Source organism: Ptychodera flava, chromosome 17 (assembly GCF_041260155.1).
Source record: "Ptychodera flava strain L36383 chromosome 17, AS_Pfla_20210202, whole genome shotgun sequence".
Classification (NCBI taxonomy): Eukaryota; Metazoa; Hemichordata; class Enteropneusta; family Ptychoderidae; genus Ptychodera; species Ptychodera flava.
Window position 1 is genome coordinate 23,110,502 of NC_091944.1, and position 16,422 is coordinate 23,126,923.

The 16,422-nt window shown below is 39.1% G+C and overlaps 1 protein-coding gene and 1 long non-coding RNA gene across 5 annotated transcripts in view; both read left to right on the plus strand.

Moving 5' to 3' along the window:
* Positions 1-1,437: 1,437 nt before the first annotated feature.
* On the plus strand, positions 1,438-2,654 carry LOC139115825 (uncharacterized). Its single transcript, XR_011548192.1, has 2 exons — positions 1,438-1,611; positions 2,433-2,654. It is a non-coding gene; the product is annotated as an uncharacterized lncRNA (long non-coding RNA).
* Positions 2,655-5,886: 3,232 nt separating this feature from the next.
* Positions 5,887-16,422, plus strand: part of LOC139115821 (low-density lipoprotein receptor-related protein 2-like) — a 61,677-nt gene continuing 51,141 nt past the window's right edge. For 2 of the 4 annotated variants that reach the window (XM_070678194.1, XM_070678195.1), the window contains exon 1: positions 5,887-5,934. In XM_070678194.1, coding sequence (XP_070534295.1) covers positions 5,902-5,934 — 33 coding nt within the window. In that variant the 5' untranslated portion in view covers positions 5,887-5,901. Of the gene's footprint in view, positions 5,935-6,671; positions 6,901-15,686; positions 15,827-16,422 lie in introns of those variants that run through there. The other 2 variants (XM_070678196.1, XM_070678198.1) reach the window with 2 other exon arrangements.

The following is a 16,422-nucleotide window of genomic DNA, read 5'->3' on the forward strand; positions in this document are numbered from 1 at the left end:
CTAAATTCTTCTTAAAATCGCCTTAAGTCACTAACTTTGAACCTTGGTACTGTGTCTGGAAATTCTAATTACCATCATTCACAGCCTGTGACTGTATTGAAACCAATATGTCGCCTAGACGTCTTTAAACCAACAACTGTTGATGAAATTGACAAGGTGATTCGTTCATCACCTTCCTCAACCTGCTGCCTTGACCCGATTCCAACCAAGATCTTCAAACACCCTGATATTACACAAGTATTGTTACCTCACATCACTGAAATATTCAATAATTCTCTACGGTATGGTGTTGTACCCGCTCATTTCAAGGAAGTCGTCGTTAAACCTCTCATTAAAAAGCCGTCTCTTGATCATGATGTTCTTAAAAATTTCCGTCCTGTATCTAACTTGCCATTTTGCCAAGAGGCTTACTTCCCACATTGTTAACCATTCACTGGATGAGCCATTACAATCTGCATACAAGCCAGGACATAGCACAGAGACTGCTCTCCTAAAAGTAACAAATGATATTTTGCTTGCTCTTGATGAGAAAAGGGATGTTTTCCTTGTATTGCTTGATCTTTCTGCAGCATTTGACACTGTGAATCATACTACTCTACTTAATCGTTCTAGAAACCGGTTTGGTCTTTCGGATACTGTCCTCATGTGGTTTCAGTCATATCTTTCAAATCGCACCCAGTGTGTACTTGTGAATTCCACCCAGTCAATATTTTATCCGCTTGACACTGGGGTACCACAGGGATCGGTTCTTGGACCTATACTTTTTAATATGTACACTTCTCCATTAGGCGAATTAGTTTATAGCCATGGATGTCTGTATAGTTTTTACGCAGACGACTCTTCACTGTATCTGTCTTTTTAACAAAGATAATGCTGCTGGGATGCTTTCAAATCTTGAACTTTGTATTTCTGATGTCAGGTCTTGGATGTCTGCAAATTTCTTGTGTTTGAATGATGATAAAACTGAATTTGTTATCTTTTCTACCCGGTGGTGGCAGTCTCGGAGCAGCCGGGTACGCACGCTCGTTAGAAATTTCGCGGAAAAGGGGGGTAATTTTAGTTGGACATCACGGAGAAATCTAGGTCCGTGAAATCGAGAAAAAGGGGTACTTTTTCAGATCACCCTCCGAGAATAGGTCTTCTCCCAAGACGCTTTCTTGTTCGAGAGAGTAAACCCAGCAGCGGTCCCCAAAGCCATGATCCAGAACCGTCCCCGGAGAACCGTACATCACATCGTGAAGGTGATTGTAGCTACGTGCCCACCCCTCAAATCAGTTCGATTAAAATTTAGTATGTTCCGGCTGTTTAGAAATCCAGTGACCGTCCCTGTGATGGTAATCTTTGTTCTTGTGTTTATGAATTGATACGCTGTAATTACGGGGGGGGAGAGATAGCTAATTCAACATCCAACAACAACTTCCTGTATGATTAGCAATATGGCGGTCGATGGTAGAGGTGTTCTTCGCGGGAGATGCAAAACTTGTGCAGAATGCATAGAATTTGTCAGTGAAAATTACAGTCTGAGATGCGGTCATTGTGGATGTGTACCCGGAGTACACACAGTGATTCCAGAAGTGATTCAAATGTTGGAAAGTGAGTTCTCCGAGTCAAGTAAGTCTTTTCAAAAACTTAGCGAAACTCATAAATTAATAAATGTAGCTTGCTGCGGATCCGTAGCCCTACCACTCTCTAAATTTGCTGGTTGTGTTGGGGGACTCCCCCAACACAACCAGCAAAGGGAGTGGTAGGGCAACGGATCCGCAGCAAAAATGTAGGTAGCTGTGCTGTTTGGTACATAGTGGCTGTGATATCGCAGGGGTGCTGTGGAATCTATCGAATGCGCTCGGGTCAAGGTCTGTGGCAATGACCCTTGACCCGAGCGCGTTCGATACACGCCACAACACCACTGCGATATCACAGCTTGGTCCATAGCTACAAGTTGTAAGGCATCGCTGGTCAACTCAAGTCAGCGAATCAACATGATATTGATAATGCCCACTGTTATTTCTAGTTGAATCAGTTGTCATTTTATAGATTGTACTAACACTTGCATGAGGTGTTTTGTATAGTTGTAGTATTTCTCTTTGGGTTGGTTGTCATTTATTTGGTAGATTATCTGTTCAGGTTATTGTAATAAAAGTTGCATGTGGTGTTTTGTACTAAGAAGTATTTCTAGTTGAATTAACTGTCATTCATTAGATTGTACCCGGTTTATTGTACTGACATTTACATGTAGTGTTTTGTACTACATGTAGTTGTATTAACAGTTGAAATTATAGTAGATAGATAGTTACCTGAAAGCAGGAGAGTACTATTTATCTTTGCTGAAATTCTGTGAAAAAAATGTTTGCTGCTGGTGGCAAATTTCCCTGAGCTACAAGTGATTTTTCTACAAAAGGATTTTTTCTTTGTTTTTTTTTTTGTTTTTGCAGCTACAGATGACGGATGATGTCTAATAACTCAAGAGCCATCAACTAATACAAGATCAAAACAGATCAGAAAAGTGATTGTATATGAGTGTGACTGATGAACATATGGTGAAGACAAAACATTGAACGATCACTGTATTTCAAGTTTTCATTATGTTACTAAGCATACATTGAACAAGGCAGTCTGTTACTGTGCACATCAAACACAAAGTCAACCCATGCTAAGCTAGTGTATTATGTGTTCCTTTTTCACCAAGAGTCAGCACACTTGCTTTGAAATTGGTAAATTATGGTATTCAAATGTCTTTGCAAACATTAGGTAAAATCTCCCAGATATCGGGAAAAAGGGGGTGTTTTTCGCAGTGATTTTCTCCCAGATTTTCCCAAAAAAGGGGTGTTTTTCAGGAGAAAATTCTGGGAAAAGGGGTACATTTCAAACTCTGCTAACGAGCGTGGGTACCCACCCATCCAGAGACTGCCACCGCCGGGCTTTTCTACTACTTCGGGTGATCTGTCTGCCAGAGGGATTACAGAAATTCGTGTTGGCGATGCTCTGATTCCCGTCCACAGCAGGCTAAGAGCCTGGGAGTCCTCCTTGACTCTTGTCTGACAATGAAACCGCATATTGGACAGATCTGCCGTTCAGCCACTTTTCATTTGCGTCGTATTGCACTTGTCCGTAAATATTTATCTCAACCCGCTACAGAGCAATTGGTTCATGCATTTATTACATCTCGAATAGATTCGTGTAATTCACTTTTACTGGGGCTGCCTAAGTACCAAATCAGTCGTATTCAACGGATTCAAAATATTGCCGCCAGAATTGTAATTCGTTCCAAAGCCACCTCTCACATCACTCCAATTTTGTATCAGTTGCATTAGTTACCTGTTTCAGAACGCATTGGTTTTAAGATTTTAGTTCTTATTTTTAAATCCATTCACAGGCTTGGACCAATTTATCTTTCTGATATGACCACATTCTATGTTCCAAATCGCAACTTGAGGTCAGCTGATCAGTTTAAACTCTGTCCTGTTCGATCACGTACTAAGAGCTATGGTGATCGTGCTTTTAGTGTTGCAGCTCCTATTCTCTGGAATAATCTCCCGTTTAGCATCCGCCAGTCACCAAACCTATCTGTTTTTAAATCAAATGTGAAAACTTTACTTTTTAAAACAGCTTTTTAACCATTTTTAACAACTTTTTGTGGTGTAACTTTGCTTTTTAACTATATTTTGTAATGTATTTTTATTTTTCAGCGTCCTTGATAATTTTTTTGTGGATACCGACGCTTTATAAATAAATTATTATTATTATTATTATTTATTATTATTATTATTTAAGACGGTTATACGTAATCCCAACTTTTGAAAATATTTTTCTCGTCTACGGCTTTTGGGGCTCATTTTGAAGCTATTAAAGTTAGTAATGTGTTTACCGTCTCAGTTTTGTAAAAAACTTAAATTTAATTTGTTCTCATAGAGCTACCAAAAGGATTGCGGCCATTTTGAATTTCAAATATCTGGAAATGTTAGGTAATTTTTGCTTCACTATACCAATTTGTATGGTGACCCTTGAACTTTATTCTTGATCAATTTGTAAAAGTACTGTTAAAACACTCTATATGGAACGTTTGATAAAACGTTCAAGTCTTTCAGCTTCGAGACGCTTACTATTCTAAACTGTATGACTAAGGAGTAAAAACTAAGTAACTATGTAACTGACGGACTGACTGACTGACTAATTAAATAACTAGATAAATAGATAATTGCTAACATCGCTTCTTATTTGTTTTTTTTTGTATCATTTATTTATTTAATTATTTATTTTAAGTACAGTTGCTGGTTTTAAGACAATACAACTTGGTAAACTTTGAGGCGTGCCATACCATAAAGACAACAAAATCAACTGTTGGGAGATTATGTAAAAATAATCACATTTCATGATTAATCATTTAGATTCAAGGGTATACGATTGCTGCCCTTCCTTTACTTTGCAGAATTTTAGATTATCCTTGGTACATTTATGCGCAACTGTAGAATCAAAATGTATGGTGGTCATTCTGGCAATGTGTAAAATACACAACGGGAATTTTGTATGACACAAAATACAGGCATCTTTCACAAATGGCTTTCATAGAGACACAACTGAGCTTAAACTGAGCAATCTTAAAATAGAATTTAGTCAGACCGATGAATTTCATGGCTATTATATATATTGACTGGGCCGCCACGATGTGCCAAACCATACTATAACATCGTACTTTATTTCTGTACAATGTGGCCCCGGTCCTTTATATGAATTGCAAAACTAACATGTCTTCCTGAGACACACTGGGGAGGGAGAGAGAGAGAGAGAGAGAGAGAGAGAGAGAGAGAGAGAGAGAGAGAGAGAGAGAGAGGAGAGAGAGAGAGAGAGAGAGAGAGAGACAGACAGACAGACAGACAGACAGACAGACAGACAGACGACAGAGGGGGAAGGGGAAATTGCAATAATTGTAAAATCTCTTCAACTCCGAAGGCATGATAGATAAATAAAGCTAAAAATTCACTCCCATACAACGAAACCCTAGCAATTGACAATGTTATCTTGCGGGAAGTGCCAAATTTAAATTTCCGGTCTGAGAGGGCGCGTACATCCTGAGCATTAAGTCGACAATGGTGACCCTGGTAACCACATATATGATTTACCCGTAAGCTCAACGTTTGCGTTAAAATCATACAATACATGTATGAATTAGTATGATACGCACCAAGCATAATCTACAGTATGTATTTCCCGGGAAAATGCTGAATCATAGGTTATTATATTCTCGTCACATTTCAGTGACCACCGGACGCTCAGTGGTGTAAGTGTTTCGCAAAACACGGTTACACTCGAGTAAATAGAATAAAACAAACAGGTACAAATATTTTGAATTCCACGGGGCCTCTATGAAGATATCAAAACTATGTTTGGCCAAAAAGCACATATCTGTCATGTCGCTGAAGGATATGTGACGTATAATAACTTCGCGGTACTGACGATCGGTGACGTCACACTATTCGATAACATCAAATGACGTCACACAATCACTTCAGAACTCGTTATGGTGTGTTTGCTGTTACAGAGATCAAAGGTCGAGTGATGTTGAAAGATCTCTTTAAACCAAACCGCTGCTGTCACACTGTCACAAATAAGATCGTGTGACCCCATTGCCATGCCCACAACCTAGCCCTGTAGGTCAATATTAGTCCTTTGTTGGCTGGCGTAACACGAACACAAAAAATAACACTCGAATGCTTGTCATATACGCCACTTCTCTTTCGTATGAAATTGATCGGGAAATTTACGGGATTTGAGGTATCATGGCTATTAAGAACGTACTTCAGCTGGCGAAAAGACCATGAGCAGGCTTTTATTACGATCGGAAACATTTATGGCTGTTATTAAAATGCAACGGCGGTCTTTGACCGGAGTTGAACTCCCCCGCTCATGAGAATTCCTTTCTTTATTGTGGATAACAAGGTAAGAGGGACGATTTTCTTTACATAGATTCCACTGAAATTAATTGTAGTACGTTGCTGAGATAGGTAGATCTGGCTCCGCGCCGAGCCTCGGATATTTCCTCGTTCAGTAAAACGAGACTGTAAAAGTTTCTACTCAGGGACGATGAAGGCCTTCAAATTTAATTGGCCATGTGAGTCCCAATTTACGAATGAAGTTATCATTAGCTATAAATGAAAGATAAATAGTGTCACTTAAGTGTTAATTTCAAAGTATGATATCAATACTGTCATTTCTCTAAGCATGCGCAATCGCCAAGAGAGAGGACTTGTTCGCCCGGGTGACATTCGTACATTACGGGAACGATGTCTTTAATGTCGTGTCCTCGTCGCAAACTAGGCTGAGCTACAGGTTCAGTTTTCTTCAGAATCACCTGTCAACAGTCACATTTTCCAACATTTCTCTGCTACTCAGCTCCTCAAAAAGGAGAAGCGATCCATAATCTCTCGCCGGCCACTTCCGGTTACTCACTGTCCGCCGGAAAAAAATCACAACTATTTCTTTTTTCCCACTGATACATAAATAGCGCTACCGGTAATTTGCGATTTATACCTTTACCGTGGGGGATATGAGATCAGAGTCATTTCTTGATTCACTGTTAAGCGTTGCCCTTTTTATTGCACATAACTCCACCCTTTTGTAAATACATGCTCTGACGACATACACCGGCTATTGTTATGTAAATAGTCACACGTACGAAAAAAAGAAACCGCAATTAGCTCGTCAGTTGAAAAGCGGAAAATGGCTCGTCGCGGCACCCATTGAGAGAGTTGCATAGACTGTTAACACATTCCAGGAGAAATATCTTCCTTAACTTTTGAACAGTGCGGGAATAAACCTAAATGGTAGGATAAATTATAGAGTGACAGCGAAGCCACACCTGTTGCTACGCGGAGTTACAACAGAGATATCACACAGTACGAGAAGGTAAGTGCGTTTAGCTCTCCGGACACTATTAATGTGGACATCAATTACTGTACTTGTTGGTCGTGGGTACTTGAATCAAGCCGTGACCTTGGTCTACCCTACCATAGACATAGACCATACATCGCAACGGATTTCTTTTAGAAAAGGTGACCAATCTGAGTCTTCGGTGGACACTTTCGATGTTTATTTTGATCAACCACTGCTGGCTATACACTATGTCAGCACGTACATAACCGTAACACCTATGGTCCCACCCAAGATGTGTGTGTTGCGTTCCGTCCATTCAATGGACGTCTGCAGTCAGTCGCTTTTCAAAACGAATTGACCTGTGCGCCGCCATGTCAGATTGTGTCAGCGCGACCCGCAATATGTCGCATTCAGCTCTCATCTTTTAACGAGCTGCACACATAGAAATTGAATGTATCATAGCATGACCCTGCGTTGCACTAGAGACCAGGTTTACACAAACTCATACATGACATTAGACAACGCAAACTGACACCTGTAATTATGTTTCGTCCATGGTATAGGCATGGAGGTAGGGTAGCACGATCGAGGCTTTGTTATTCAACTTGAACGATGACTCATAGTCTATAGAAAGAGTGTACTCAGTGAACGCCCGTGCTTTTTAAGCAGCGTTTTTAATGGAATGGCCCGTCACACATATGCGTCGTCTGGAACGGACATTTCTGTCAACACCATGGAACACACGGCCTACAGCTGTTATAGGGCATATTTCTCGTGTTGTATCAATGTCGTGGAATCAAATAACCCAGGTCTTCACTATATACAACGACTTAAAGCCTAACCGCAAGTATCGAGACCCCTTGTCCTGGTATTCGCGTTGACGTTTGGCAACCTCCAATGGATTCGGAAAAGTGCGAATTCAAGTGTCCCTTTAGATAGACCTACAGTTAGTAATGTGGGACTCGAAACTCTATGGTCGTGCAGAACCTCATGCACTAGCTCTGTAGCTATAGTGAAATCAGTTCAAACAAAATCGCACCATTCTGTGAGAAACAGGCGATAGCTTTCTGATGTCGGTCGATGCTTGATTTCAGCACAATCAGACGATCATAAATTTTTAGAACATACAAACACCGTGACACATACACACGAACAAACAAATCAATGAAGTGCGAGCAGACGTCGAGACAAAACACTATTTTGCTGAATATGGCGCAAGAAACTCTCCGACCTAGACATATTTGACATCAATATCACACTATTGTATCGAATTTAACAAAGATGATTATTATGCTTGCTTGATGACATAACAGGAAAGGCCTACAGTAAGCATGCCTAGACAGAAGGAAAAAATCCCACACTATTTATATCATGCTATAAACAATCCGAGGCCATCTTCTGATTAATTCGGATTTGGTTAATCAAATTTGATAATGTTACAAATTAATATCGCACTCTGGCCGTCTTCCCATGGCTGAGCACACATGATACGCTAATGAAAATGAGGCGGCTGTTTTGTATTTTATGATGCAAGTATATTGATGGTGCAAATACAGTGATCTGATTGGTCGAGATGTGAAATAACCATGCTATATCGCGATATAACACGTTTGAAATACGCGCGAGCTCAAATCTATAGAAAATTTTCTTTGTGAACGTTTTAAGCCAGAATTTCAATATATTGTTATGATTTAATCGCAATAAACCATACCAACAACGGCTGTATACCGTCATTCAGTGTGGTAAACCATCGCAGACTAACTCTCTTTGCAGGACAATACCTGGAGTTATTACGTGTACACAGATGCTGTTTGTTTCAAAAGTTCAAACGATTTTAAAGCTTACGTCGAGTTTTAGGCCGTTAACATAATAAACTATGCTGTCAGTGATATAAACTGAGGTGACACGCGCATGTGTCACATTTTAGCTTCGAATGTTTGAACGTTATAGGGTGCGATATTAAGAAACCGTATGAAATGTATACTGGAGGAAACAAACGGCACATATTGACCATAAGCCGAACGTGATATGAACAAGGACATCTAAAACATAACAGTTGTAGTCCTAATAATATTTCCTACTTGTATAATTTTACGCCCTTCGAAAATCATCTGGAGAAGTGTAGTTATTTTAAAGAATGGTGTGGGTTTTGAAACACGTTAACACTGGTTCATCGTTATTAAAGTGCAAGTGTTTTGACAGCAAAATATAGGCTTAAATTTAGCACCTTTCCTGCTTAAACTAGTGTATGGCGTGACTGCCGAAGAGGTCATGTCTGGCGTCGACAGGGCAGCGGCGAACACCAAAATATAACGACGGGCCGCCGGACTGTACATGTGTATAAACGGCAATGATCACAAACAAGGTGTGGCGTATTCTATTTGTGTCCCACGGGGTGAAAGAAACCCACATATCCTCGTTCAGCGGTAGCTCTCAACCAGGCGGTCGCATCCTGCTGTGGCGACATACGTGGAATTCTTCTACAAGACTAGGTCTTCAAGTACATCCTATGAATCAGTAATCCTCTAAAAATAAGTACCAAATACCGAGAAAAAATTGACATATAATTCAAATAAATCTCCGTCAGTATCAATATATTCACAAATTACTTATCTAATTTTTGGTGAATATAAACATAATTTTGCCTGCTGTTTGTTCAGACGTCTATGCATTCTCAAATTCCCTGGGGACGATGACAATATAGAGTCACCTCTCTTTGCTCGAAATCTTTCGAATTTCAAATGCTAGTTCCTGTGCCCTTGTTCTGTCGAGAAAGGGTTAATAACCTTTCAAGGTTTAGATTCCACAGGTGTCTTTCCATGACTTTTTCACTATGGAATTTCTGACGTGTAAGTCGCAGCCTCGTCCATCGGAGTTGCACAACAAAAGTGCATGCACTAGAGACGGGCAAAGTGGAGCAACAACAACCCTGATTAAACACGGCCATGCTGAAAAGACTACGGTGAATAGTGTGTTTGTCGTGCTTTCAAATCACAAACAATAACACAGACAAAAATTAGAGGAATGGCTTTGTGCGACTCGACAGTAGAGCGCTGGTACAAAGACACTCTATACCAACTGTCTATTACTTTGGGGCATCACATATACAATACAATCGAACGATAGCTTATATATATATATATATATATATATATATATATATATATATATATATATATATATATATATATATATGTGTACAAAGTAATAATATCTGTTTCTTGAGTTTCATGCATATTGTAATCTTCAGATTACTGATAGATGTAACTTTTCCTATAAGCCTGTTACTCTTATGTGTATGGACGTACCACTGATTATTCTGTGGTCTCAGAGAGAGATGTAAATAGAACTGCTTAATAATAAGCATCCACCTTATACGTCCTAAAAAGCTGTCAACATTCTCAAGAAGGCGAGCTTTATTTGCTCTCATCGATGGAATTTGTAACAATGCTCTCCGTAGGGTAGTTGACTCTAGTCCTTTGAATATTTGAATGCTGAGCCCCAAAAAGACTACAGAGCTCGTTCTACCAAAGCATACAGATGTCCTCGTATAAGTACAGTGCTCTTTGCTAAAAGCAGAGTGTTATGCCCGATAGCAAAAACCAGTTCAACTACAAAGTAATAATGTCTCTGTTTCAGTGCCACAATCAAAAATATTTTTAAAGAAACGCTTTGAGTTGGTTTCAAACTGTCGTCAACAAAACAAATATTTTTTTTATTTTATCGAATTTCAACACCTTCTTTGACTATATATATATATATATATATATATATATATATATATATATATATATATATAGATATATATATAGATATACATATACATACATATCTATATATCTATATATCATATAAATGATATATCTATTAATGATAAATATGATCATAGCTTATATATATGTATATATATATATATATATATATATATATATATATATATATATATATATATATATATATATCATAGCTTAACATATATACGCTAAAACACACACAGATTGTCACACATTAAAAAAAAAGCAGCCTTAGAAAATACAGGGAATGGGGTAATTCCTCTCTGGTAATAACTGAAGATTATATTTGAAAGGATAAGTCCACAACGTCTGCTAACTTCCATACAGCAATTATAATAATTTTCTGCTGAAGAAAGCTTACATGCGTAATGTGGTACTTGCGGAAATCCATACGACAAAGCGAAGTTGTATTAAAATATGTCTGTATATACGAATGTACAGTGCGCGTCGAAGAGATACTGGAACTGCGTACATCTATACCAGCGTGTATCCGAACAATTAAATTTTTAGAGTATTTTTATGTCTTAATTTACCCGTTATTTCAAATCGGAGCGAACGATATAGACAGCAAACAAATACCTAATCTTTATTTTAAGGCAAATAAGTTGTAAAGTTTTCACATGAGTTTTAATAGCGTTTTTATGTTGGTTGCATGGCAGACCGTAAAAGTTCGTGCCATTCCATACTTGTAAAACACACCGTGACGGCCTTGGTCAAAGAAAATTAATTTTACTACGGAAGTATGCTCGTTGAAAGTGAAAGACGAGAAGTGTTGCTCAAGCTTTCCTAAAGGAAACTGTCAGCTATTCTCTTCCATATTAAGAATAAAATCAGGGGTCACGTGACACGGTGATGCAAATTTTTAAACCAGAGAAGCAAAGCACTACCTTAAACTAATCGTTATTTTAAATTCAAAATGGCCACCATCCATCCCTGTGATAGCTCTTGAGGAAAATAATAAATTTTTGAGTTTCAGAAAATTAGCCGTTGAAAAATTTCATTCACTATGCAACAGCTTCACTGTGAGCTCAACTAGTGGTAGACCAAAAAAGCAACGCACTCGTTTGAGAGCCCAAAAATCAATCACGAGGCGCCTTTTATACCTTAAAGGCGACCAAGAGTAAATGGTTTCAAGGCAGCAGTTGTGAAGGAAAGACGTATTATAACGAAAATAACTAAAAAGTTCACGTACAAGGAGCCAAAACCACTCACTAAACAAAGAGCGAAATTTCGCTGAACCATGAAAGTGACATATTTCTAGAAACGTACATGTAAATGAAACATGAAATACTCAGTTCATGTGTAGACTGATAATGAACATCCTATTTTCGATCAAAACACCGGTACAAAGTAAAGTCCTTGCCACAGGCCTCTGGCCTTAAACAGTGGCATATACATACGTGTGAATTCGAAGCACAATGCCCCTAAAAAGCAGTGGGGGACATCATGCTTTACTCGTAGCTTTACGGGTCAATTCAAGCATAGACTGTAGACAAACCTAAAGCAACATGCTTGTTCGACTGTCTTGCTTTAATATCCGGGTATCATCCGGGGTGATCCGCTCTGCAAATTCATGCGTCGGGGGATGGGGCGAATCAAGATACAATAAATTACGGTCGTCTTAGATTATGAACAAAAAGCATTACTGTAGAGTGTATTGCTGGTTCAGTAATTCAATGACGGGCGTTTAACGAATGTCCACCCAGTAGTATAGCGGGATACCTATATGAATCTTTAACCACATGACATGTTTTGAGAAATCAGATGATACAGACGCGCGCATACCAATTTGAAGGTGCATATGTCACAAGCTGTACACATACAAATAGTAAGGAGATTTGCATTATCCTTGATACAGACAGACAGACAGACTGACAGATAGACAGACAGATATACATAGACGAGCAGACGAATAGATAAAGAGATTAGACAAACAGATGGGAAGGCATCATGATGTAGGTGGGTCGACAGGGAGGCTCCTGGGTTGGTACTCTGCAGATTGGTGGGGAGATAGGTGGGTAGGTAGGTAGAAGGACTGACAGTACTCCATGCATGCTTGAATTCAACAACAAGCAAGTAAATACATGCGTTGACTCGTGGTGCACACCTTAAAATACCATGCGTTGATTAGGCAGGTAAATATGCGTGATTACCGAACGTGTTCCACACATGGCCGGATGTGAGGGCAATAAAATTACATTGGTATGGTATTGTAGGGAGGAGTTCCTATTGTTATTGACAAATGTCCTGTGTTAAAGGCCAATTTTGGTCAACACGAACGCTCAATACATGTATAAATAGCGGTTGGCTATTTCAGTAGGATCAGTGTCGACGGTATTGCATTTGTCATGCGATTATCACATGTCTATCACTTTCATAAATCTAGCCAATCATCAATTAACATTGATATTTTGCCTATCAAAAACCCCTTAACCAGTCCATCATTCTCTCTCATTCCCGGGTTCTCGCTTTGGTCGATGCCGCATAGACCGTTTTTCTTTTATTATCTGTCGAAATATTTATCAGTCTACCAAATAGATTTCCTGTTAGAAATATCTGATAATGAAAGTGGGCGTGAATATACTAGTATTCAACAATTAAACGCATTGGTGATAAATAATACATGCTTGGCAAATCCATTTAAGTTGTCAATACAAGAAAAGCTAGAAAGACATTCTATGGAACTTCAATGAAAGGCATACAATTTTATCAGTGGAGTAGAAGTGATATAGGTATTTTGAGTGTTTTAGACATACATATTCTATCCGAATCATATTTAACTTTATTTCTATTTTTGTACAGACGCGTTCACGTGTGTATTTTCACAATCTGTCTGCATGACCATTCAAGAGACGACAAATGTTTCCAAATATCTACAAACAACGGTTTGTTGACTTGGTTTGGATTGTGTAACATCTGATAATCTGGGGTCGATTACCTTGAGGAGAGCCTAGTTGGTTACGGATGCAAATTAGTGTGTATCAGACAAAATAGGTTTAGTAATCATTTATTTTACCATGGAGGTCTTTCTTTCTACCTCCATAATTTGACTATCTCAACAGAGCTTTCATTGCCGGTGTGTCTATGCCACGCTCAAATTCTGTTAGAAAAATTATCTGATTGCCCTTTTTCAGTAAATGGGCTTGTGGGGAAGTCCTGCCTGTTTGTGGTCGTGAGGTGTGTGCTCAAATTCCTGAATTTAATCACCTCCGTCGAGACGGCCTCTAGGCATATTGCCGTCCACCACACAAATCGTGCGAAGGTTAAAAATTGACAATTGACAAGCGGCTTATTTTGTGTGAACAAGTCCACCTGCCACGGCTTACCGCAAAATTGAACGCCCTTTCTTGAAAGGTAGCTGTTAAAAGTATTTGTTCCGCCGGAATAGATTGTTCCCACGAGAGCGTGCACTATATTCAGCGTGACACAGGGACAAACATTGTACTTATCGCAGTACTGTTCTAGAGGTAATTTATGTTATTATTAACTGTTCTATTTATTTATTTGTAAAATGTGTTATTATTTATGTGTTTTGTATATATATATATATATATATATATATATATATATATATATAGTCTCACACATATAACATTTGCCAGACGTCGACCGATTAGCTGGACTATAGTGTCCCCTGCCTCACATAAATGCTCGGATCTCTTTATCATTGTCCTGGCTAGCTAAGAAATTCGGCAACTAATACAGGCATTTGTTGCTTTCAATGGCGACATCTTGAAACCGACTAACAACGTTTATGTAACGTTTATCCACGCAGACGTTTAAATGAGGAAGGGCAACTATAGTTAATAATCATATATATATATATATATATATATATATATATATATATATATATATATATATATATATATATATCCTAGTACTGCTACACAGTTTTAGAAACATTCTGAGACTATCCTTACGTTGATGGCTGCTAGTAGTTGGGACGAAAATAGTTTCATTTACGTATGAGTAAGCCCTTCTGGTGATCGCAATAAGAGCATTTCACTAGGACAGCTATCACCAGGTGACAATAGGAAAGGGTCATAAAGTCACCAGCGAAGCACATACCTTTCAGGGGGTACAACAAAAGACCGTAGGGCGTAACTGGTACGAATGGGATCGGGTAATTTTTTACCAACTCTAGCGAGCAGAGCCTTATCACGTGAATTTATAGAGAAGACCCTGGTGCGCGACCTGTTTGCCCTACAAGAATGACCAGTCGTTGACAATGATTTTATAACTGAGTTTTTCTAACAGCGACTACACTAGAGGTGTAATCACCATGCTTATGTACCTAGTAAAACTCTTCATTGACTAAGATGTGGCTTTATTCGCCAGTAGTGCAACTCACCGAAGTGAGAACGTTACGAGCCGCATGGAGAGAGAGAGAGAGAGAGAGAGAGAGAGAGAGAGAGAGAGAGAGAGAGAGAGAGAGAGAGAGAGAGAGAGAGAGAGAGAGAGAGAGAGAGAGAGTAGCAACGAGTAAACAGAAATATTTTTTTTACATAGAACGCTTTTCAATAACATGTTATAAACATCATTTGGACAGGCAAACTTGGCCGGTCACCTCCCCAACGAATAACAATCCCTGCGCTGTTTCCTTGCTCAGGTATTTTGTTCGAATCACGGCATGGATAACTTGATTGAATCGTAGACACTCCAGAATGCCGTATCTGAATACGTTGTGGCAACCTGAGTACGGGCTGGCCCGTGAATTACTCAGCAACGAAGAAAGGTCATGGCGGATTCGTGTGTTAAAGTTCAAGTCAGAACCGAACAGATTAGTCTCTAATTATCTGTGTACTGCTGGTAGGTTGCCCGAACAATACAGTGGCACTGTGTGCTTCCATATTTGGAAATGTTACAGTGCCCATTGAAAGACCTTACCTATATACCAGTGACCACATTACACGCAAGGTCAAGCTTTGTTTCTAGAACAAAAACGATGCGGCGGGATTCATGTAGAACAATCACACAAGTTTTCAAATACGTACAACCTCTCTTTCCGGGAAATTAGTAATTTGAAATTGTCGTTTATGAATCCATGATTTGAGTACCAGTGAGTACTCTATCTCCTGTCAAGAAGCCGAATCACAACTTCTTTGAACTGGTCCAATGTTACACGTCGTCTGGTCTACCCTGCCGGTCGCACTTTAGAACAGGTATACAGTACGTATGTGTATGTGTTGTTGTGAAGATACTATCAAGGTATTGTTCTAAGACTTTGTGAATACGTGAAGGTGTTTAACTCGAAGGAAAACAAATTGGGTGTGGTGTATTGTGCATAAGGTCAAAACTCTCTCAAGAGAGTCGCCTGTATTGAATGTTGACGGGCCCTTTGCACGCCATGGACCATTCTCCCCGAATTCCGGGTATCGCGAATACAATACCTTTTCGGGCGAGTTGGAATTTCGGCGTACAGTCGATATGCTGAAGACTTAGATCTTTAGATACTCGGTTTACGAGACGGTAGACCGGATGTTTTTGACCACTATCTATGAGTACAGTCCCTCTATAGATTTTATCTTTACTCTGACAAAATTATACATTGTCGTATTAGAAGTAATACGAAACTTTATGGTATTCGGCCGAGTTCTTTTACAGATTGCTAGGCCAAAAAATGATAGGTTTGTTTCTGGTCATTGACATGTGGCAAAAATGATGCGGCGACGCGATTTTTTTTGCATTTTTTTTTTACTTTTGGCGGAATTTGATACATTTTCCCCTATTTTCCATAGGGACAAATGAAAAACAGGAA